The sequence below is a fragment of the Gorilla gorilla genome, chromosome 2 (assembly GCF_029281585.2).
Source record: "Gorilla gorilla gorilla isolate KB3781 chromosome 2, NHGRI_mGorGor1-v2.1_pri, whole genome shotgun sequence".
NCBI lineage: Eukaryota > Metazoa > Chordata > Mammalia > Primates > Hominidae > Gorilla > Gorilla gorilla.
The window spans coordinates 196,123,815-196,145,566 of NC_086017.1; the positions used below are offsets into that span (position 1 = coordinate 196,123,815).

General features: G+C 40.6%; 1 protein-coding gene across 2 annotated transcripts in view; it reads left to right on the forward strand.

The window, feature by feature from the left end:
* The window catches only part of VPS8 (VPS8 subunit of CORVET complex), a 239,072-nt gene that overhangs the window by 209,142 nt on the left and 8,178 nt on the right, over nucleotides 1-21,752 (forward strand). For both annotated transcript variants that reach the window (XM_063704436.1, XM_004038141.4), the window contains exon 45: nucleotides 2,178-2,231. In XM_063704436.1, the coding sequence (XP_063560506.1) occupies nucleotides 2,178-2,231 (54 nt within the window). The remainder of the gene's footprint in view (nucleotides 1-2,177; nucleotides 2,232-21,752) is intronic.

The following is a 21,752-nucleotide window of genomic DNA, read 5'->3' on the forward strand; positions in this document are numbered from 1 at the left end:
CCTTTTGCTTGGCACTTCTCTCTCCTGCTGCCTTGTAAAGAAGGACGTATTTGCTTCCCCTTCACCATGATTGTAAGTTTCCTGAAGCCTTCCCAGCCATGTGGAACTGAGTCAATTAAACCTCTTTCCTATAAATTGCCCAGTCACAGGAATTTCTTAATAGCAGCATGAGAATGGACTAACCCCCGTAAATTAATAAATAGATATTCTGGTCTCTGTATATTTAATATTTTTGCTAGAATTCACTGCTGAAACCCTGTCGGCTAGGAATTTTCATTGCAGAAGGATGTTTGATAACAAACTGAATTTATTTAATAGATATAAGGCTATTCATATTTTCTGTTTTGGGTCCATTTTTGTAAGTTCTGTTTTTAAGGAATGTATCCTTTCATTCCTTTTCATTTAATTTGTCAAGCTTATTGGCCTAAAATTATTCACAAAAGGTTCTTATCATCTTTTAAATACCTGTAAATGATGTTGCATGTTGTAATATATCCTCTTTCATTGCTGATACTGGTAATTTATAGTCTCCTTTTCTTGATCAAGCTCCATAGCAGATTATCAATTTTATTTATCTTTTCAAAGAGAACCAATGTTGACTCTGATAATTATCTTGGTTGTTTATTTTTATTTTTATTTCATTGATTTTTGCTGCTTATTATTTACTTCTTTCCTACTTAGTTTGGTTTTACTTTGATCTCTTTCTAGTTCCCTAAATTGGAAATTTGGATCCTTTATTTTAAACCTTTCTTATTTTCCAATATAACATATGGGCTGTAAATTCTTTAACCACTGTTTTAGTTATATACTTCAAATTTCTTTAAATGCTTTATTGAGGTATAATAACTGATATAAACTGGACATACATAAAGTGTACAAATTTGACATATGTATACATTCATGAATCTGTCACCACAATCAAGATAATGACTCTACCCATCACCACCAAAAATTTACTTAATCCCTCCCTCCTGTTCCCTGGCAACCACTGATTATCTTTACAAATTAATTAAACAGTAGATTAGTTTGGATTTTCTCGAATTTTAGATTAATGAAACTATAAAATAGATACACTTTTTTGTCTGACTTCTTTCACTCAGCATAGTTATTTGCATGATTGCATCATGTATTTTTAAGCTATTAGGTACATAGATGTTTAGCATTGTTGTGTCTTCCTAATGAATTGACCCCTTTATTATTATGGGATGACCCTTTTTGTACCTGATAGTAGTCTTTGCTCTAAAATCTAGTGCTATTGGCTGGGTGCAGCTCATGCCTGTAATCCCAACACTCTGGGAGGCCAAGACGGGCAGTCATCTGAGGTCAGGTGATCTCTACTAAATACAAAAAATTAGCCGGGCGTGGTGGCGCATGCCTGTAATCCCAGCTACTTGGGAGGCTGAGGCAGGAGAATCACTGAACCTGGGAGGCGGAGGTTGCAATGAGCCAAGATCGTGCCATTGCACTGCAGCCTGAGCAACAGAAGCGAAACTCTGTCTCAAAAAATAAATAAATAATAAAAAAAAAAATGTAGTGCTATCATGGCATATTGTCCCCATCCTTTCCCATTTAACCTATTTGAGCCTTCATATTTAGATGGTGTTTCTTGTAGGCAGCATGTAGTTGGGTCTTTTTCATTTATCTAATCTAAAATCTCTGTATTTCAGCTCTTCAAATATTTAAATATATTTCTGTACCATTATCTTTTCTTCCTTGGACTAAACATCCTCTTATTATGGTTTGGCTGATACTTTTTCTAAATCCTTCACAATTATCAAACTCTTCTGTGCATGCTTTGCTTCAAAGGGATATTACATCACAGTAGAGATTTTGAGTTGCCTTCTGCAAGAAATGCTGATCATTGTTTATTACTTCATTTGCTTAACATCATCACCAAAGATCTATTATCTATTTAATCCCTCACCATTTGGTTAAAACCAATCTAGACCCACTTTTCTTACCCAGATCATATTTTTTTCTTGGTTCACTACTGATTTTTTGATCTCCAGAAAAATTTCAAGGGGACTTAACACAAAATCTATTAATCTATTAATTTCCTCTGGAAATGTCTGTTTTATCTTAGTTATACCAATTCTAGTTGAATTATTTTGAATGTGGGTCAGACAAAACTAGACTATAACTGAAAGGGTATTAAAATGTTTGCCTTTTTTTTCCAGGTAAAAATGTCTCCATCGTATCATCAGTCCAAAGGGGATCCCACTGCTAAAAAGGTGAGTTTGTTTTAAAGGCAAAAAACCAGTTCTTCCTTCTGTATGTTTATTCTCCTATGTGGAACAATATTCTCAACATGGCAATGATTTTTAATCATCTTAATGCTGTCAAGGGTTATTTCTGATTAGATGCTTTAATGACATGTCTCCAGGCCTCCTCTTTGGCTTCTCCAGAGAAACCAAGTTGGGTTTCGATATCAGTCTCCTAGCAACTGTCAGTTTCTAGAATTTCCATCTTCCAGGCATGGTATCATGGTATCAATGAGTGGTAGCAGGTGAAAGATATTCAGAGGAAAGCTATATAGTTTATCTTAATAATGTGCTTTACTTCGACTGGGTGCAGAGGCTCATGCCTGTAATCCCAGCACTTTGGGAGGCTGAGGTGGATGGATCATCTGATGTCAGGAGTTCAAGACCAGCCTGGCCAACATGATGAAACCCCGTCTCTACTAAAAATAGAAAATTAGCTCGGCGTGGTGGTGCATGCCTGTAATCCCAGCTACTCAGGAGGCTGAGGCAGGAGAATCGCTTGAACCCGGGAGGCGGAGGTTGCAGTGAGTCAAGATCGAGCTACTGCACTCCAGCCTGGGCAACAAGAGTGAAACTCCATCTCAAAAAAAAAAAAGAAAAAAAGAAAAACTGTGCTTTACTTCTAGAGAGCTGTGCCTAAAAAAACTGGCCTGAGATAGTAACAGCACATAAGAAGGTCTTCAATAAATGCTGGCAGAAGAGAGCTCTCATGTGTGCTACTTCAGTTCCTGACTGTAAGCTTTGTGACCACAGATAGGGTATGACTGATGGTTTTACACCCTATCTGAGTGATGCATAGATGATGTCAAGAGAACCACTAAAATCCTTTTCCTTTATCCAGCTGCAAAAGTGCAGTTGAAACATGGTAAACAAATTGACATTTCTGCTTGTTTCTTTCATCATTTTTCTTTCTCTAATAGTCGAAGTGTTTTTTTCCCTTGCCCTTTTTTACCATTTCAGCCAGCATCCATATCAGTGAAGGACTGTAGAACAAAAATAACCACCTGCTGGCTCTGTTGACTAACAGGAGGTTTTAGCTTCAAAGCAATGTTCCAAAAATGGGTCCCCCTCCTCTGACTTCAGAATCCCCTGAGACTTTTTCAGAAGAGAAGAGAATGAAAACAAAATATGTTGTCTGAAAAGACCTATAACATACTGCACATAAAAATCTCTTTCACTCTTGTCAAGGCAGTAGGGGCAGGCGAGACTGAGGCAATGACTGTTGATACTTAGAACCATCACACTGTAACGCAAAGAGCTGGGGGAGCCTGTCATTTTAGTCTCACTCAGTAAGTAGACGAGGAAATGGAAATCCAGAGGGATTCCAATTTTTTGTCTTAGCTCTCCAATGTTAGCTATGGAACACAATTCTAACATAGTGATGTCAAGCGTGTGCCTTGGATACCACCAGACTTGGGTTCGAAGATTTACTCTTCTGCTTATTTATCTGAGTGATGTTGTGTAAATTGGCCCCTCTGTTTCGTCTTATGTAAAATGGTGATGATACTCTCAGAATTGTCCTGAAGATTAAATGAAATACTCCGCCGCTTAAGAGTATAATACTATGTTTGACATATAGTAAGTACTCAAGCTGTTGTTGACACTAGTATTAAAATGCAGGTCTCCCAGCTCCTAATCAGATGTCCTCTTACTTTATCATGCTGCTTCTATAGTATTGTTCATTCAGCAAGTATAGTCTGCCCTTCACATTTGTGGGTTCTGCATCTGTGGATTCAACCAACCACAGATTGAAGATATATGGGCGAAAAAATGATTAAAAAAAATGATACAACAATAAAAAACAGTACAACTATTTACATTGTATTGGGTATTATAAGTAATCTAAAGATGATTTAAAGTACATGGGAGGATGTGCACTGGTTATATGCAAATACCATGCATTTTAAAGGACTTGAGCATCCATGGATTTTGGCATCTACAGGAGGTCCTAGAGTAAATTCCCCACAGATACCGAGGGATGGCTGTATTTCTTTTCTTTTCTTTTTTTTTTTTTTGAGATGGAGTTTCCCTCTGTTGCCCAGGCTGGAGTGCAGTCACATGATCTCAGCTCACTGTAACCTCTGCCTCCCGTGTTCAAGCGATTCTCCTGCCTCAGCCTCCTGAGTAGCTGGGATTACAGGGACGCACCACCACACCCAGCCAGTTTTTGTATTTTTAGTAGAGACGGGGTTTCACCATGTTGGTCAGCTGGTCTCAAACTCCTGACTTCATGATCCATCCGCCTTGGCCTCCCACTGTCTTTTTTTTTTTTTTGAGACAGAGTCTCACTCTGTCGCCCAGGCTGGAGTGCAGTGGCACAATCTTGGCTCACTGCAAGCTTCGCCTCCCGGGTTCACGCCATTCTCCTGCCTCAGCCTCCCAAGTAGCTGGGATTACAGGTGCCCACCACCACGCCCGGCTAATTTTTTGTATTTTTAGTAGAGACGGAGTTTCACTGTATTAGCCAGGATGGTCTCGATCTCCTGACCTCGTGATCCACCTGTCTCGGCCTCCCAAAGTGCTGGGATTACAGGCGTGAGCCACCGCACCCGGCTCTTATGTTCTTTATGGCAGAAACCTCCATAAAGAACTTTGAGGAATCTTTAGCTGCTCCCCTACAACACTGTTATCACATTAGAGTGAGAGCAAATTTTGCCATGTATATAGGCATTTATTAAATAAATACTCATTTAGAAATAGGTTCTGCAACCTATTTTTCAAACTGAGTAATGTCCCAGCTCTTTGTCATTTTAGGTGTCTGACGTCTGTCAGGGATGTGACATTACAGAAGCAGGGTTTTGTTACTCTTAGAATCAGCATCAGGCAAACAGAAGCTTCCTAAGCCAATGACTGGACACAAGTGGCCCGGACAGCATTCCTTTGTGATCAGATGCAGACTTATTCCTGGTTTATGCAAAACTTGGGACTATCTCTAAAATATTTTATTCAATATACATATCTCAAATGCCTTTTACTTTATCAATGAGAGTCCATTTCCAATATTCACCATGGCGGTTAACAGGTCATTTCTTTCACCAGTAAAAATATTTCCATTTTTTAGCTAATGAGCCAAGTCTTAGTATTGGTGAACATCTGAATAGCTGAAGAGCTTTTTTTAGTGGCTGTCTTGCGGAGTTCGTGTTAGCTGGACTCTCCTGAAATATAGATTCTTAATTTGGGCCATTGACCATCCCTGAGTTGAAGCCCAAAACTACCTAGCACATACTTATTATCACGCTGTTTATGCCATCTCTAGTTACTTGAAAACATGTATCACAGTGGGTCAGTGGGTGGCCATCGCAGATTAGGGGTCAGGAAAGGCTTCCCAGCGAAGATAAAGCTTGACCTAGCCTTAAGAAACAAGGGAAATGGTAACCTAGGCAGATAGAGGTGAGCATAACACATTGTCGGAAATGGGAATGGTTCTGCATGTCTTCAGTATAATGTGAAAGCATGGAGAAGTCTGGTAAAAGATAAACAGGGGTTCAGACCACAAAGAGCCCCAGTCTGTGAAGTTTGCTTTCTATCTTGAGGATAAGGTTTCCAGCAAAGGTAAGACTGAAAGCAGAAAGACCAATTAGAAGAGTAAGACACTTGTCCAGGTAAGAAAAAAGATCCTAACCCTAGGCTGTGTTAATGGAGTAAAGAGATTAAATAGATTCAAATATTAGCTATTTTTTCTCTCAGAAAACCCTGACACCCTCCTTAAGTCTGAGTAAGTGTCCTTCCTTCCCTGAGGTCGTAGCACCCTGAATTAGTCCCTACCAATACCTGGGTGGGTTGAGATTGCCTCTCTACTTAATGCCCATCTCCCATTAGACCATATGCCTCATGAGGGCAGAGCAGTAACCACATCAGTCTGGTTTACAGTTGTATCCCTAAGTGTAGAACGAAGTAGTCACTCGGTCATTGTTGAATGAATGAGAGATACACGAAAGAGATTTCACAGGACTTCCTGGTGGTTTATGAGAAGTGAGGGGGAAAAGAAATTTCTGGGTCTGATGGCTAGAGGAAAAATAAATGAAACATCATTGCTGTTTCAGGCTTGTCTCCCAGGCATGGTCAGTTCCTTATTGAATCAGCAGTACTCAGAGTGAGATTTACCTGAAGATCAATGTGAAACTCAACACCTAATTAGTACTTCCTTAGTTGGGTATATATTTTTGTGTGGATATGCTTGTATGCTCATGTACATCTATGTATGTATTCTGGTTCTTATCCTTGAGCTACAGTCTCTCTTCCCAAAGTTGCATTGACAGATGGAAGCAGCAGTAGTGTCTGTTGAACAGAGTGACTGCCAAAGTGACATGTGTAGGAAACACAAAGGAAGCAGCAGTGTTCTTGATTTAGCCAAAAAGTCTCTGTTGACCGATAACTGAAGGAAGTGTTTGGTGACTCTGCTGTCAATATTGGCCCTGCCAAGAGCTGGATTCAAGTGCTAAGGAAACCAGAGTCATGTTCTGTAGGACTCTGCTAACTTCCTGGGGCTTCTTTTTAGGTATTTCATGTAGGAGTCACTCTTTAGAATGTCACTGTTCCACTCTGCCGCTGCATGTCAGAGTGTGCATCACATTCCACAACATGTATCTTTTTTTTTTCTTTTGAGACGGAGTCTCACTCTGTTGCCCGGCTTGGAGTGCAGTGGTGCGATCTCAGCTCACTGCAACCTCCGCCTCCCAGGTTCAAGCAGTTCTGCTGCTGCAGCCTCCCAAGTAGCTGGGACAAGCACACACCACCACACCCAGCTAATTTTTTTGTATTTTTAGGAGAGAAGGGGTTTCACCATGTTGGCCAGGCTGGTCTCAAACTCCTCACCTCAAGCGATCCTCACACCTCAGCTTCCCAGAGTGCTGGGATTACAGGCGTGAGCTACCATGCCCTGCCCACAACACGTATCTTTTTACTAGCATTTTGCATTATAGATATTCTTTACAAAAGCTTTAGATTGGCAATATTTATTGTATATAAAATTGGTATGTATTTACTTTATATAAAATTTCTTCTTAGTGGGCTCTAATTGATAATTTCAGTAACGAAGTTGGAAGATACACATGGTTCCCTAGGACCTTTACAGTGTTTGATCATGTATGACCAGAAATTTAAAAATCAGGAATCATTGCCTTCAGATAAAAATCGACATAAAACCCATTGCAATGAACTCCCCAGGATAGATCCAAATGCAGGTGTTGACAATGTTTAAGATACATCAGGAGAGTTAGTTGGGGGCAGCATCAGACACCACTCAGCTATGATGCATCTCTTCTTGACTACCAAAGAAACATCAACCAAGAATGTTCACAGAAAAGTTGGGTCTGTTACGTTTATGATAACTAGAGAAAGCATTTTGTCTTGTGTCTTGATCTCAGGTACATGGTTACCTCTCTGAGCAACCCCTGGTTTTGGATCCGCTTTCTCTGCTGGTGTGTTTGCAGAAGCTGAGGGGCCAGGTGCTCTGGCTGAAGACTATCCTCAGGCTGGTGGTGCCACTGGAAGGTCCACAGCTGTTCTCCTCAAAGTAACTTCTTCCAGTTAGGGACAATGCACAGGGAATGAGAGAGTGGAAAGCCTTTCCAATAGTTCTGTGAGTCCATTCAGTAGATATTCCGCAAGCCTGTTAGATGCCAGGGTTCAGAGGGACAAAGGACAGTGAAGAAATACAGTTCCTTCTCTCAGCACATTTACATGTTAATGGTGACTGAACTGGTGGATACCATAGCCAAGCCTCTCAGAAGTTGATTTTCAGTTTGTTAAGTATTCAGGTACGTCATAAGAATTTGGAGCTGATTTTTGGAGTTTTTTAAGAGACGATGTCTCACTGTGTTGCCCAGGCTGGAGTGCAGTGGCACAATCATAGCTTACTGCAGCCTCAGACTCCTGGGCTCAAGCGATTCTCCCACCTCAGCCTCCTGAGTAATTGGGATTATAGGCATGAGCCACCATGCCTGGCTGATTTTTTTTTTTTGGTCGTTGTTCCAGGTGTTCTTATGAAGTAAGGTTTTTATAACCAATTCTCAGTCTTTCTGCTCATGTCAGCAATATAGACAGCTATACTTGCTCATAATTTTTGTTGAATTACAGGTTGGCTTTTTTTTTTTTTAAGGGAAAAAGCCCACAAAGCCACTGTTTCCATAACAACCGGAAAAGCTGGCCCCAGTGTCTCAGCTCGCTGGCCCTAAGAATGGCTGGTTGATAGTTTCACAAAAGTCAAGGGAAATGAAGAAAGCACTGAGATAGATGCAGCATTTTCTAGCCATCATTTGATGGAAGCTTAAATAAAATAAAGATACGTTCACCTTTTGATGCCTCACCCTTAACTCTTTCCTGCAAAGATGCGAGTTCTCATAAACAACAAAATGATAGCCCTTGATGGATATAGATGCGTCTTTCTCTAGAGTATTTGTCTTCTTAGGACTCCAAATATGACTTCATTGCCTCTACTGAACACCTCCCCCCCCAAAAAAGGAAACAGAGAACATGATTTGATCTTTGGTTTTGCATCGGCAGAGTTGAAAACCTCAGCAAGACAGATGCCTTTTTATGGATGTGAAGAAGCTGGAGTCTAGTTGCCTTTAGACACCTGGAGGGCAGTGATCTGGAGGACACTAACTGGAAGAAAGCATAGGCATCCTTAATTGTTGAGAGGACAGAACTGGTACCTGTGGGTAGCTACTATGTGAATGGAGATGTCAGCTAGGTATGAGAATTTCATAATGGTAGAACAAGCTGTCTTGAGTGACACTACATTACCTACTAACAGAGGTGTTTGGTCGGTGACAGAATATCTATTGGTCAAACTCCTGCCTTTGGTCAGAGTTTGGACTAGTTGATTTTTAGATCCCTTGAAGCATTAAAATCTTATGAGTCTATAATTATATTAAAAACAAGTTGCAGCCGGGCTCGATGGCTGACGCCTGTAATCCCAGCACTTTGGGAAGCCGAGACAGGCAGATCACTTGAGGTCAGGAGTTCGAGACCAGCCTGACCAACATGATGAAACCCTATCTCTACTAAAAATACAAAAATTAGCCAGGCGTGATGGTGGGCACCTGTAATCCAGTCTACTTGGGAGGCTGAGGCAGGAGAATTGCTTGAACCCGGGAGGCAGAGGTTGCAGTGAGCTGAGATTGCACCATTGCACTCCAGCCTGGACAACAGAGCGAGATTTCGTCTTAAAAAAAAAAAACAAGTTGCATGTTCACTGATGTAGTGAATGATTTTAGTTAAAACTAACTAAACAACCTAAACTAATAGAATGTGTTGTCTTTCAAAGAAAAATCTGAATTTATGTAAAGAGAGACTTGATTCAGAAGAATCATTGCAATAGAGGTGAGAGGGCTATTGCAGTAAGGGGAACGCTCCAACCATAAGATCTGCAAGGGTCTCAAAGATCACACAGAAAGGAAATTTATTTCATAAGAGGGGGTCGGTAAACAAAGCTAGAAAGAACCAGGTATGAAGGAGTGGGTGGAGGGAATGGACAGTTGATCAGAGATGCTTTTCCTTGTGGTCAGCCGATTCTCAGAAGCACCATAAAGGAGAGATTCTGTACTCTGGGTCAGGCTGAGAATAGGTCAGAGTTCAGGGTCTTGGGGAAAGGAAAGAAGCTTAACCAAAATTTGGTTATCAGTTAATAAGCATTTTGATTTTGTTAATAATTTTTGTAATTAATAGCCTTTTTTTTTTTTCTTGAGACAAAGTCTCGCTCTGTCGCCCAGGCTGGAGTGCAGTGGCGCAATCTTGGCTTACTGCAAGCTCTGCCTCCCGGGTTCATGCCATTCTCCTGCCTCAGCCTCCCAAGTAGCTGGGACTACAGGTGCCTGCCACCAAGCCCAGCTAATTTTTTTTGTATTTTTAGTAGAGACGGGGTTTCACCGAGTTAGCCAGGATGATCTCAATCTCCTGACCTCGTGATCCGCCTGCCTGGGCCTCCCAAAGTGCTGGGATTACAGGCGTGAGCCACCCCGCCCGGCCCCTCTATTTTTTAAGAGTACCGTAGTTTTAGGTTTACAGAAAAGTAGAGCAGTAAGCACAGAGTTTCCGTATGTTCGCTTTCCCTCCCCACCCCCACAGTTGCCCCTGTTATTAACATCTTGCATCTATGGGATACACTTGTTCTAATTGATGAGGCAATATTAATACATTATTAACTAAAGTCCATGGTTTACATTAGGGTTCACTCTTTCTGTTGTATATTCTGTGAGTTCTGATAAATGTATAATGAAATGTATCCACCATTACACCGTCATACAGAATAGCTTCACTGCCCTCCAAATCCCTGTGCTCCACCTGTTTATCCTGCCTTCTCCGCAAACTTTCGGTAACTACTAATCTTTTTACTGTATCCATAGTTTTGCCTTTTCTAGAATGGCATGTAATCGCATAGTATATAGGCTTTCTAACTTGGCCTCTTTCACTTAGCAGTCAGCATTTAGGGTTCCTTGGTGTCTGCATGGCTTAATAGCTCTTTTCTTTTTATCACTGAGTGATATTCCGTTGTCTGCTTGGACTATAATTTGTTTATCCATTCACCTACTGCAGGACATCCTAGTTGCTTCTGTGTTTTGACAATTGTGACTAAAGCTGCAGTAAATATCCATGTGTAGGATTTTGCTTGGGCATCTCAACTCATTTGTGTAAATACCTAGGACCATGATTGCTGGATTATATGGTAAGACTATCTTTACATTTTTTAAATTGCCAAACTGTCTGCCAAAGTGGCTGTGCCATTTTACATTCCCAGCAGCAATGAATGAGAGTTCCTATTGCTCCACATCCTCACCAGCATTTGGTGTTGTGGTGGTGTCAGTGTTTTGAATTTTAGCCATTCTAATAGGTATGTAATGGTATCTCATTTTCTTAAATTCACAATTCCCTGATGATACAGGATGTTGAGTGTCTTTTGACTCATATGCTTATTTTCCATTTGTATATCTTTTTTCAAATTTCATTTTAGATACAGGGTGTTTATGTGCAGATTTGTTACATGGGAATATTGAGTGATGCTGAGGTTTAGTGTGTGAATCCTGTCACCCAGGTAGTGAGCATAGTACCCCCCACCCTCTAGTATTCCACAGTGTCTGTTGTTCCCGTATTTATCTCCATGTGTGCTCGATGTTTAGCTCTCACTTATAAGTGAGAACATGTGGTATTTTGTTTTCTGTTCCTGTGTTAATTTGCTTAGGATTATGGCCACTAGCTCATCTGTGTTACTGCAAAGGATGTGATTTCTTTTTTATAGCTGTGTAGTAGTCCATGTGTACCAGATTTTCTTTATGCAGTCTACCATTGATGGACATTTGGGTTGATTACACGTCCTTGCTATTGTGAGTAATAGCCATCCTGATGATGTGAGATGGTATTTCATTGTGGTTTTGATTTGCATTTCTCTGATGATTAGTGATGCTGAGCATATTTTCATATGTTTATTGGCCACTTTTATGTCTTCTTTTGAGAAATGTCTGTTCATGACCTTTGCTCATTTTTTAATTCTGTTATTTGGTTTTTGCTTATTGTTTTAACTCCCTATAGAGTCTGGATATTAGGTCTTTGTTGGATGCATAGTTTGAGAATATCTCCTCCTGTTCTGTAGATTGTCTGTTTGCTTTGTTGATAGTTTTGTTGTTGTTGTTGTTTTGTGTGTATTTTTGCTTTTGTTTTTGTTTTTGCTTTTGCTTTTTTTGCTGTGCAGATGCTCTTTAGTTTAATTAGGTCCCACTTGTCTATTTTTGCATTTGTTGCAATTGCTTTTGGAGACTTAGCAAAAAAATATTTGCCAAGGGTCAATGAATGATACCAAGACTTGGTTCTTTGAAAAAGTAAACTAGATTGAGAAACCACTAGCTAGGTTAACAAAGAAAAAACAGAAGCTCCAAATAAATAAAATCAGAAATGACAAAGATGACACCACAACCGATCCCACAGAAATAGAAAAGACTTTCAGAACATCAGGAACAACTCTATACACACAGATTAGAAATTCTAGAGGAAATGGATAAATTCCTGGAAACATACACATCTCCTAAGATTGAATCCAGAATAGATTGTAACTCTGCATAAACCAATATCAAGCTCTAAAATGAATCAGTAATAAAAAAACCCACCAACCAAAAAAAGTACTAGACCAGATGGAGTCACAGCCAAATTCTATCGAGTTATACTTCTTTCTACCAAAAGAAGAACTGGTATCAATCCTACTGAAAGTATTCCAAAATACTGAGGAAGGACTCCTCCTTAACTCATTCCATGAAGCCAGCATCAACCTAATACCAAAATCTGGCAGAGACACGATGTAGAAAGAAAACTTCAGGCCAATATCCCTGATAAACATAGATGCAAAAATCCTCAACAAAATACCAGCAAACCGAATCCAACAGTACATCAAAAAGTTAACTCACCACAATCAGCTAGGCTTTATTCCTGGTATACAAGATTGGTTCAATATATGCAAATGAATAAATGTGATTCAGCACATAAACAGAATCAAAAGCAAAAACAATATGATCATCTCTATATTTGCAGAAAAGTCTTTCAATGAAATCCAACATCCCTTCATGATAAAAACCCTCAACAGACTAGGCATCAAAGGAACATACCTCAAAATAATAAGAGCCATCTTTGACAAATGCACAGCTAACATCATACTGAACAGCCAAAAGCTCGAACCATTCCCTTTGAAAACTGGAACAAGACAAGGATGTCCACTCTCACCACTCCTATTCAACACTGTGTTGGAAGTCCTAGCCAGAGCAGTCAGGCAAGAGAAAGAAATAAAAGGCATCCAAATAGGAAACAAAGTAGTCAAACTATCTTTCTTCATTGATAATATGATTCTTTACCTAGAATATCCTAAAGACTCTGCCAGAGGCTCCTAGAACTGATAAATGACTTTAATACAGTTTCAGGATACAAAGTCAGTGTACAAAAATCAGTAGCATTTCTATACACCAGCAGTGTTCAGGCTGAGAATGAAATCAAGAACAGATCCTCACTTTCTATAGCCACAAAACAAAACAAAACAAAACAAAATGAAATACCTAGGAAGATAGTTAACCAAGATATCTTCTACAAGGAGAACTGCAAAACATTGCTGAAAGAAATCAGAGATGACACAAATACATGGAAAAACAGTCGATGCTCATGGATTGGAAGAATCAAGATTGTAAAGATGGCCATGCTGCCCAAAGCAATTTACAGTCAGTGCTATTCCTATCAAACTACCAACATAATTCTTTACAGAATTGGAAAAAAACTATTCTAAAATTCATGTGGAACAAAAAAAGACCATGAATAGCCACAGCAATGCTAAGCAGAAAGAGCAAAGCTGGAGGCATCACACTACCTGACTTCAAACTATACTATAAAGCCACAGTAACCAAAACAGCTTGGTACTGTTACAAAACAGACACAGATCAATGGCACAGAATAGAAAACTCAGAAATAAAGCCTCAAACCTACAACCACCTGATCTTTGACAAGGCCAACAAAAACAAGCAATGGGGAAAGGACTCCCTATTTAATAAATGGTGCTGTATATCTTTTTGATGAAGTCTTTAATGATTAACAGTTTTTCAGTTTTTTTTTTAGTGGTGGCCTAGGATTTACCATATGCATCCTAGATTTTCATATTCAGCTTTTGATTTAAAGTAGCTTCATTCCATTTATATATATACTCCTATATAGTTTTATTATTCCCTTCCCCCACTTTTGTGGTATTGCACATACCACAAAGTATATTTAGTACCTCTAGTAATATATAGTGCATATATAGTTATATTGTTATATATAGTGCATCTAGTAATGTTACAGATGCAACAATACGTTGTTGTAATTTTTACTTTACCATCTGTAGTCATTTCCTTAGCTTAGTAAAAGCTTTGTTTTCACCCACCTCCTTTGTGCAAATATGTTACACATATATTACATTTCTACATAAGCCCAACATTTTATTATACACATTTTATATGACTGCTTTTTAAAATAAGTCATTAAAAGAAAAAAGCAAATATGCATTTATACTGTATTTTATAATTTCATACTTATCTTTTGCAGTTCCTTTTTTTTTTTTGACATGGATTTAAATTACCCTCCATAGTCAGTTGCTTTCATGCCAAAGAAATTGCTTTAGTAGTTCTTATAAGTCAGGTCTGCCTATCAACAAATTCTCTCAGTTTTTGTTTATTTGGGAAAGTTTTTATGTCACCTTCATTTTTGAAAGCTAGCTTTGCTGGATATAGAAATCTTAGTGGGCAGTTTTTTTCTTCAAACATTTTGAATATGTGGCCTCCATTGTTTCTGCTGTTAGTTTTATTGGGGTTCTTTGTAAATTACTAGTCATTTTTCTCTTGCTGTTTTCAAGTTTTTCACATTGTTACTGACTTTTGGCATTACATTATTATGTACTTTCAGATATATTATTATGATGTATCTGTTTGTGGATCTCTTTGTTTTCATCCTACTTAGAATTTGTTAAGCTTCCTGAATGTGTAGGTTATTGTTTTTCAATGAACGTAGGACATTTTTAGCCATAATGTATTCAAATGTTTTCACTCTCCTTTCTCTCCTCTTCTGGTCTTCTCTTTATGCGTATATTGGGCTGATGATAACTCCACATTTCTCTGAGACTGTTCACTTTTCTTCATTCTTTTTTCTCTCTGTTGTTCAGCTTGCATGATCTCTATTGAACTGTCTTTAAAAAGTCACCAATTCTTCTGCTGGCTCAAATCTACTGTTGAGCCTGTCTTGTGAATTTGTTTCAGTTGTAGTTTTCAACTCCAGAATTTTCAATCATTCTTTTTTATAATTTGTATCTCTTTATTGATACTGTCTCTATTTGATGTTATATTGTCATCATACTTTCCTTTACTTTGTAAACCATGCTTTCCTTTAGTTCTGTGAGGATATTTACAGTGACTATTTTGAAATCTTTTTCTGTTAAATCTGACATCTGTTTACTCTTCCAGGCAGTTTGTTTCCTGCTTTTTTCCCTGGGGTTTGATCATACTTTCCTGTTTCTTTGCATGCCTCATAACTTTTTAATGGAAACTGGACATTTTAGAAAAATATATTGTATACCCTATGTACTGGTCCCCCTACCCCCAGGGCTTGTTATTGGTGACTGGCTAGATGAATTTAGTAAAGTCTATTTTTCTCCACAATATTAAGCTTCTGATATTGTTTTTCAAGTAGGCGTAGCCTTGGGTATGTCTGCAGTCACCCTGGAATGACAGTGGTATTGGCTGGGCTCTCGTTTTGTTGTTGTTTGTTTGTTTGTTTTTCTCTGACCATACCCCACTGTTAAGCTCTACAAATTGCCTGATGATTGCTCTATTGTTTCCACTAATGCCTTAGGATATAAATTGTCTATAAACTAATCCAGTCAAATTGCAGTTTCTTTTAAGTAATAGTTTCTGGGAGCTAGTTTTGATATTTCTTCTGACCTCACAAGGTCTCCTGCAGTTGTCTTTTTCCTCAGTTATCTTCTGCAAAGTAGCCAGCCTATAGTCTAGGTTGTATCTTCATTAAATCCACAAGTCTCTTCCCAGTTGCATTTCACCACTAACTCCACTGTTCTTAAGAACACACTTAGGATTGAAATTCTCTATATTCAGTTGCAAGTGAAGTCAGTTCCTCTGGGAAAAGATTAGGAGTTATTTATTTTAGAGCCTACTTCTTTCCCAAGGAAAAATCTCTGAGCTGGGGCTCTGGAGCTGGGGATAGGGACAATGGCAGGCTTTTCTCTGAATGTCATCCCCCAGTCTAGTTGTTGAATGCTGTTGGAAGCAGGGAGGGGCAGCAGCCTCAGGTGAGAGCCTAAGCAGCCCCCTGGACTGCCTCTCCTGGAATCATAATCCAGGGCAAGGGTGATCAGAGACCGAAGATTTTCAGTGCACAGCCTCCAAGGTAGAGCTTCCATTCCATGAGTAGAGGCTTCCAGAAGAAGGGAACCCCCATTACCTCCTGACTGTGCTCAGCTAGGACTTAGCCCCAGCAACACGGATGGCAGGATGAAAAATACCAATGTCCTGCTCCTACTGGGAAGAAGGCCTTCCAATTGTGATCTTGGGATAAAGAGAGCCTGCTGTTCTTGGTTGCAGTAGTGTGGAGTTCTCCCTTACTGAGTTCTGAAGGTGGGGAAGGGAGCAGTCGGTTCACAAACCATAGTCATCAAAATTTCATAGTGTAGGGAGGATAGTATCTTCATTTGGTCTTTAAATACTTGGAGTTTTCATTTTATAGTTTTCACCAGTTTTTATTTGGAGTTTATCTTAATCCACTTGTATTGCTATAAAGGAATACCCATGGCTGGGTAATTTATAAAGAAAAGAGGTTTATTTTGCTCATGGTTCTGCAGGCTGTACAAGCAGCATGTACCAGCATCTGCTTTCGGTGGGAGCCTCAGGCTGCCTCCACTCAAGGCAGAAGGCAAAGGGGAGCCAACATGTCCAGAGATCACATTGCTACCAAGAAAAAGGGGCATTGCTAGCCTGATACGTTAGAAGCCAACGCTATGACACTGTGGGGTTTTTTTTTTTTTTTGGAAAAGAAATGCTTTTTATTATAAATTGACTAACAGGGAGACAGGAGTCCAGCTCAAATCTGTCTCCCTATGCTGGCTTTAAGGCAGTAATTTTATTAGAAAAGGTTCAGGGGGTAGATTCTGGGATTAGCAGGTGATTAGTAGAAGAAAAGAGAAGGTCTGGAAAGTCCTCAGGGATGCGTGTTTATCTCTGCATGCTACCTCATGGGTCTCATATGCAAATTTGGGAAGAATTAATATGAAATATGCAGTAGAAATTGGGCTGGCTGTGACATCAGCGAGCTCATTCTGCACAAACTCCAGTCAGCCATGTTGCTTCCAGCCAATTTCAACCTGTTTTTTAACCTCACAAGCAGAGGAAGTTTCAGCATTTTAGCAAATTGTTCCTTATCTGCTATCTTGCAAACTCAAGAATTTCTGTTAGTCGTAGATTGTTTTTAACTCTTTGGGCATTGTTTCAACATGGCAAGAGGAGCACCAGGAGAGGGAGGGGAGGGAAGTACCAGGCTCTTTTAAACAACCACCTCTCATAGGAACTAATAGAGTGACAAATCACTCACCTCCCACCCTCAGGGAAGGCACTAATCTATTCATGAGGGATCCACCTCCATAGCACAAACACCTCCATTAGGCCCCTCCAACATTGGAGCTCCAATCTCAACACGAGTGTTGGAGGGAACAACATCCACACTATAGCAGAGCTCCTCAGGCTGTCGTGCTAGAAGTAGCCTCTCTCCTCATCCATTTTAACAAGCAGTGTTCTGCCTCTGCTTGAAAACCACCTTCTTAAGGCAGGATATTCCATCTTTGGAAGCTCTAACTAAGATAATTCTTCCTTGTAGTAGGTGATGCCAATTGATCCTGGTCCTTCCCCTGGGACCTACCAAAAATAGCTTAATCCTTCTGTTAGAGAACAGACTTTCCAGTCCTTCATGTAGCTGAGGTCCTGAATCTCCAGCCCTTGGTGGTCTCTTGTCCAGGCAGAACATCCACAATCCATTTCTTCTATCTTCTCCACCCTATCATACCACATCTCCTTGAGTATTACCATTGTACTTCAGGTGAGGTCATTTTAGAACAAAATGACATCATCATCTTCCTTACACTACATTCTGTTTCTGTAAATGGAACCAAAGCACATTAACTTTTTTAGCAGCCATTTTGCATGGTTGATTCACAGCTAACATACTGATATCAAACTCCCGATCCTGTTCACATGTGCTATTCATGCACATACCCTTGGTTTCTGGAGCCAAGTGCAAGGCATTGCTTATATTGTTTCAGTTTCTGACCCTTGGGAATCATTTTTTTCCTCCCAAGGATAGGCCTCTTTTCCCTTTAAGCCATTGATAAAATATTTGTATATAAAAAAGCCAAGGTTGGCCAGGCGCGGTGGCTCACGCCTGTAATCCCAGCACTTTGGGAGGCCAAGGCAGGCAGAATACCTGAGGTCAGGAGTTCGAGACTAGCCTGGCCAACATGGTGAATCCCTGTCTCTACTGAAAAACACAAAAAATTAGCTGGGCATGGTGGCACGCATCTGTAATCCCAGCTATTTGGGAGGCTGAGGCAGGAGAATTGTTTGAACCTGGGAGGCGGAGGTTGCAGTGAGCTGAGGTCATGCCATTGCACTCCAGCCTGGGCAACAAGAGCGAAACTCCATCTCAAAGGAAAAAAAAAAAAAGCCAAGGATAGAGCCTTACAGCTCATCATCAGAGACTTAGCTAACATCATTTATTAGCTCCCGTGCTAATGCAACCGAGAGCTAACGGCTGTGGGTTTTGCGCTTCTTAATATGACACTTCAGCTTGAGTAGTTGTCTGTTCCCACTCAGATTGTCATATGTGTGTCTTATTATGAGGCTGTGTGTGAGACCATCTCGGTGCCAGTAGTTCTCTATACTATCCTATGCCCTCTCTCTATGGAAGGGAACTCCCTCAGCAAAACAGGAGTTGCCTCACGGCTACCATCTTCTTGGATGTTGAAATTATTGATCGAGTTACAAATGGGCCTTTCCCCTCCAACATGTTTCCTGATGAAGCTTTTAGGCACTTCCCAAAATACATGGCAGTTATCTTCTTTCTCTTCAGTATGTGTGACAGAGCCACTAGCAGCCTGTTACTGTGCATTAAAAGAACTCAGTAGGCCGTTCTTAATTGCGCTGTGCTGAATTATCACCCATTTGTAAAGGTCATGGAATTTGAACAGAGCTTCGCAGATTGTGCAGCTCTAATGTGTGTGGTGTTTTCTGATGGCTGACATTCTGTCACTGCAGAGCATAGCCTTCTGCCTGGACCTCTGTCTCAAATCAATTGTGCCAGCCCTGAAAGCTCCCACTTCTTCATACAGTATCAAACATTGGATTGGGCATGTTTGGGAAACAGTGGGACTCTCCATTGGCTAAAGCAGAAGGGAAGGAGGAGGAGATGAATGTGAAATATGGGCAGGTGCTTGGTGCAGTCTGCTGGGGCTGACAAGTCAGAGCCTTGGGACTTTTATGTTTTGTTGTTTTCTACATATATCCTAGGTGTGTTCTAGTTAGAATTTACATTTCTTCCATCCTAATATTGAAATTTTGCTCCCTGGTTTTCCATGAAATATCAACTGATGGTGGGTATTATTCCAGACATCATAACACCTCCTTAAAAGAGAGCCCCTACTCTGTGTTGTTGAGCATCTGGATTGTGTTGTCTTCCTTTAGAGACTTTTGGGGTTTTTTTCTGGCAAGCTATTACTATTAAATCAGCCACGTATTTTTGAGGCTTATTTTGAAGTTCTGCTAGGGCAGATCCCCGGAGTATCCCTTTCCCTAGTACATGCCCTGTAACAATAAATCTTTCTGGATTTTTTTAAGATCTTCCTGTACTGACAAAAGGAGAACGTAATTATGGAATGGCCACAGTATGCCACGTGGCAAGACTCCAGGTTTGCACAGGAGAGTGGCCCCTGGAAGGGGGTCAGTCTCACTGTCATCCATCAGTGTCCCCGTTTGTAATGGTCCTGCTCTCTGTCCTGGCATCTCGGGATAATGATGACTCGGGAAAATACCTCCGTTACATTGTGGGTGGCAGCATCCGGCAGTGATTTTTTAATGTTTGGGAATTTGAGCTTCCCCTGCCTGTGAAGCAGATACACTGAGATGGCCACCCCTTTCCAACCCTGTCAAGAAAACAGGAAGGCTCTCATGAATTTGACCAAGGAGCTACATTCGTTATCTAAAAATTCAAACTGTATTCTACATTTTTTAATCAATTTTTTAAAAAATATATAATGAGATGATCAGCTTTTGTCACCACAGATTTTCCCCCAAGCTGTTGCCTTTCAAAGCAGGTTGGGCAAGGAATACCAATCCTGTGTGGGAACAGTATGTGGGTTTCAAAGACTTTAAACCAATTGGGGGACATTTTCTTTTGTGAGGGAGCAAAAGCAGGTGACCAACACCAAACAGAAGATACTTAGGTTCTCTCATCTAATGACACAGCCTTCACCTAGTGCTAACCTTATGATGGCACCACACAGGATCCCAGTAGGCACTCAGGCAGATGTAGCATCAGCCCCTACAGACACAGACCAGGCAACCCAGGGTGTCTGCGAGCAGCCCATGAAACCGTATACATTCAGAGCACCTTATGTTTGTCACTAACATGTCATAGTGGGCTTTAGGGTTAGACCTGTTATCAAGAGTTACCCTGTCTCTTACAAGCTGTATTTTAATATGTCTAAACTTCAGTTTCCTCACAGGTAAATTAGAGAAAATAGTTTCTCCTTCATTGGGCTAATGTATACATTAAACACAAACGCAGCTAGCAGAAGGCCAGAGACTAATGGACAACAGGAAATGAGCTTTCTCCATTTCCCTTCCCAGCCCTTCCCTCACAAGAAAGAGCCTTGTAAGGTAGGCTGTGCAGAGATTTCCCCGTTTGTAGTTGAGACAACTGATATGAGGGATATCAACACAACTAATTAGTGTCAGAGCCAAGTTCAGACTTTTTTCTGTGATGGCAGAAGGGATTCGTGAACGCCTAGTGTGTACCCAAAACTGTCATGACATTGTATGTGAAGTGTCTCACTGCAGAATGAAGCTTAGTTCTTAACACTGGGCTTTGGTCTAGGCTTCCAAAGTCATTTTTAAGCAGAACACTAGTAGCCATATTTATTTCCATTAGCTGCTCTCTCGTTCTCTCTCACGGGTCTTTTGTTTATACTTTATAGAATGATGGGATGAGTTTTGAAATTAAAGCAGAATCAAGGAGCCCCAGAAGGAGGGCAGGTGTCCGTCAGTTTCACAGGAGCTTGATTAGGCAAATTGACCCAGGCAAGTCCTACACTGCTCCTCACACAACCTTTTGGGTCCCTTGAAAGTGACTTTCGGCTGGGCACAGTGGCTCACACCTATAATCCCAGCACTTTGGAAGGCCGAGGCGGGCGGATCACCAGAGGTCAGGAGTTCAAGACTAGCCTGACTAATATGATGAAACCCCGTCTCTACTAAAAATACAAAAATTAGCTGGGCATGGTGGCATGCACCTGTAATCCCAGCTACTTGGGAGGCTGAGACAGGAGAATCACTTGAACCCGGGAGGCGGAGGTTGCAGTGAGCCGATATCGTGCCACTGCACTCCAGCCTGGGCAACAAGAGTGAAATCCGTCTCAAAAAAAAAAAAAAGAAAGTGACTTTCGTCAGGCTTCTTCCAGACTGCCGCTGAGAGAATGGCAGACGAAAGGCATCTCTGGAACTGGACTGTCCCAATTCAGATCTGGGCTCCACCACCAACCAGAGTGACCTTGGCATATCACTGAATCCCAGGACCTGAGTTTCTTCACCTGTAAAATAACAATAAGAAAAGTACCTACGTCGTAGGGTTTTTGAGATGGTTAAATGAGATGATCCATGCTAAGTACCTGTAACAGTGGCTGGCACATGGTTATTACACGATTGATAAAGCGAGCCGCTG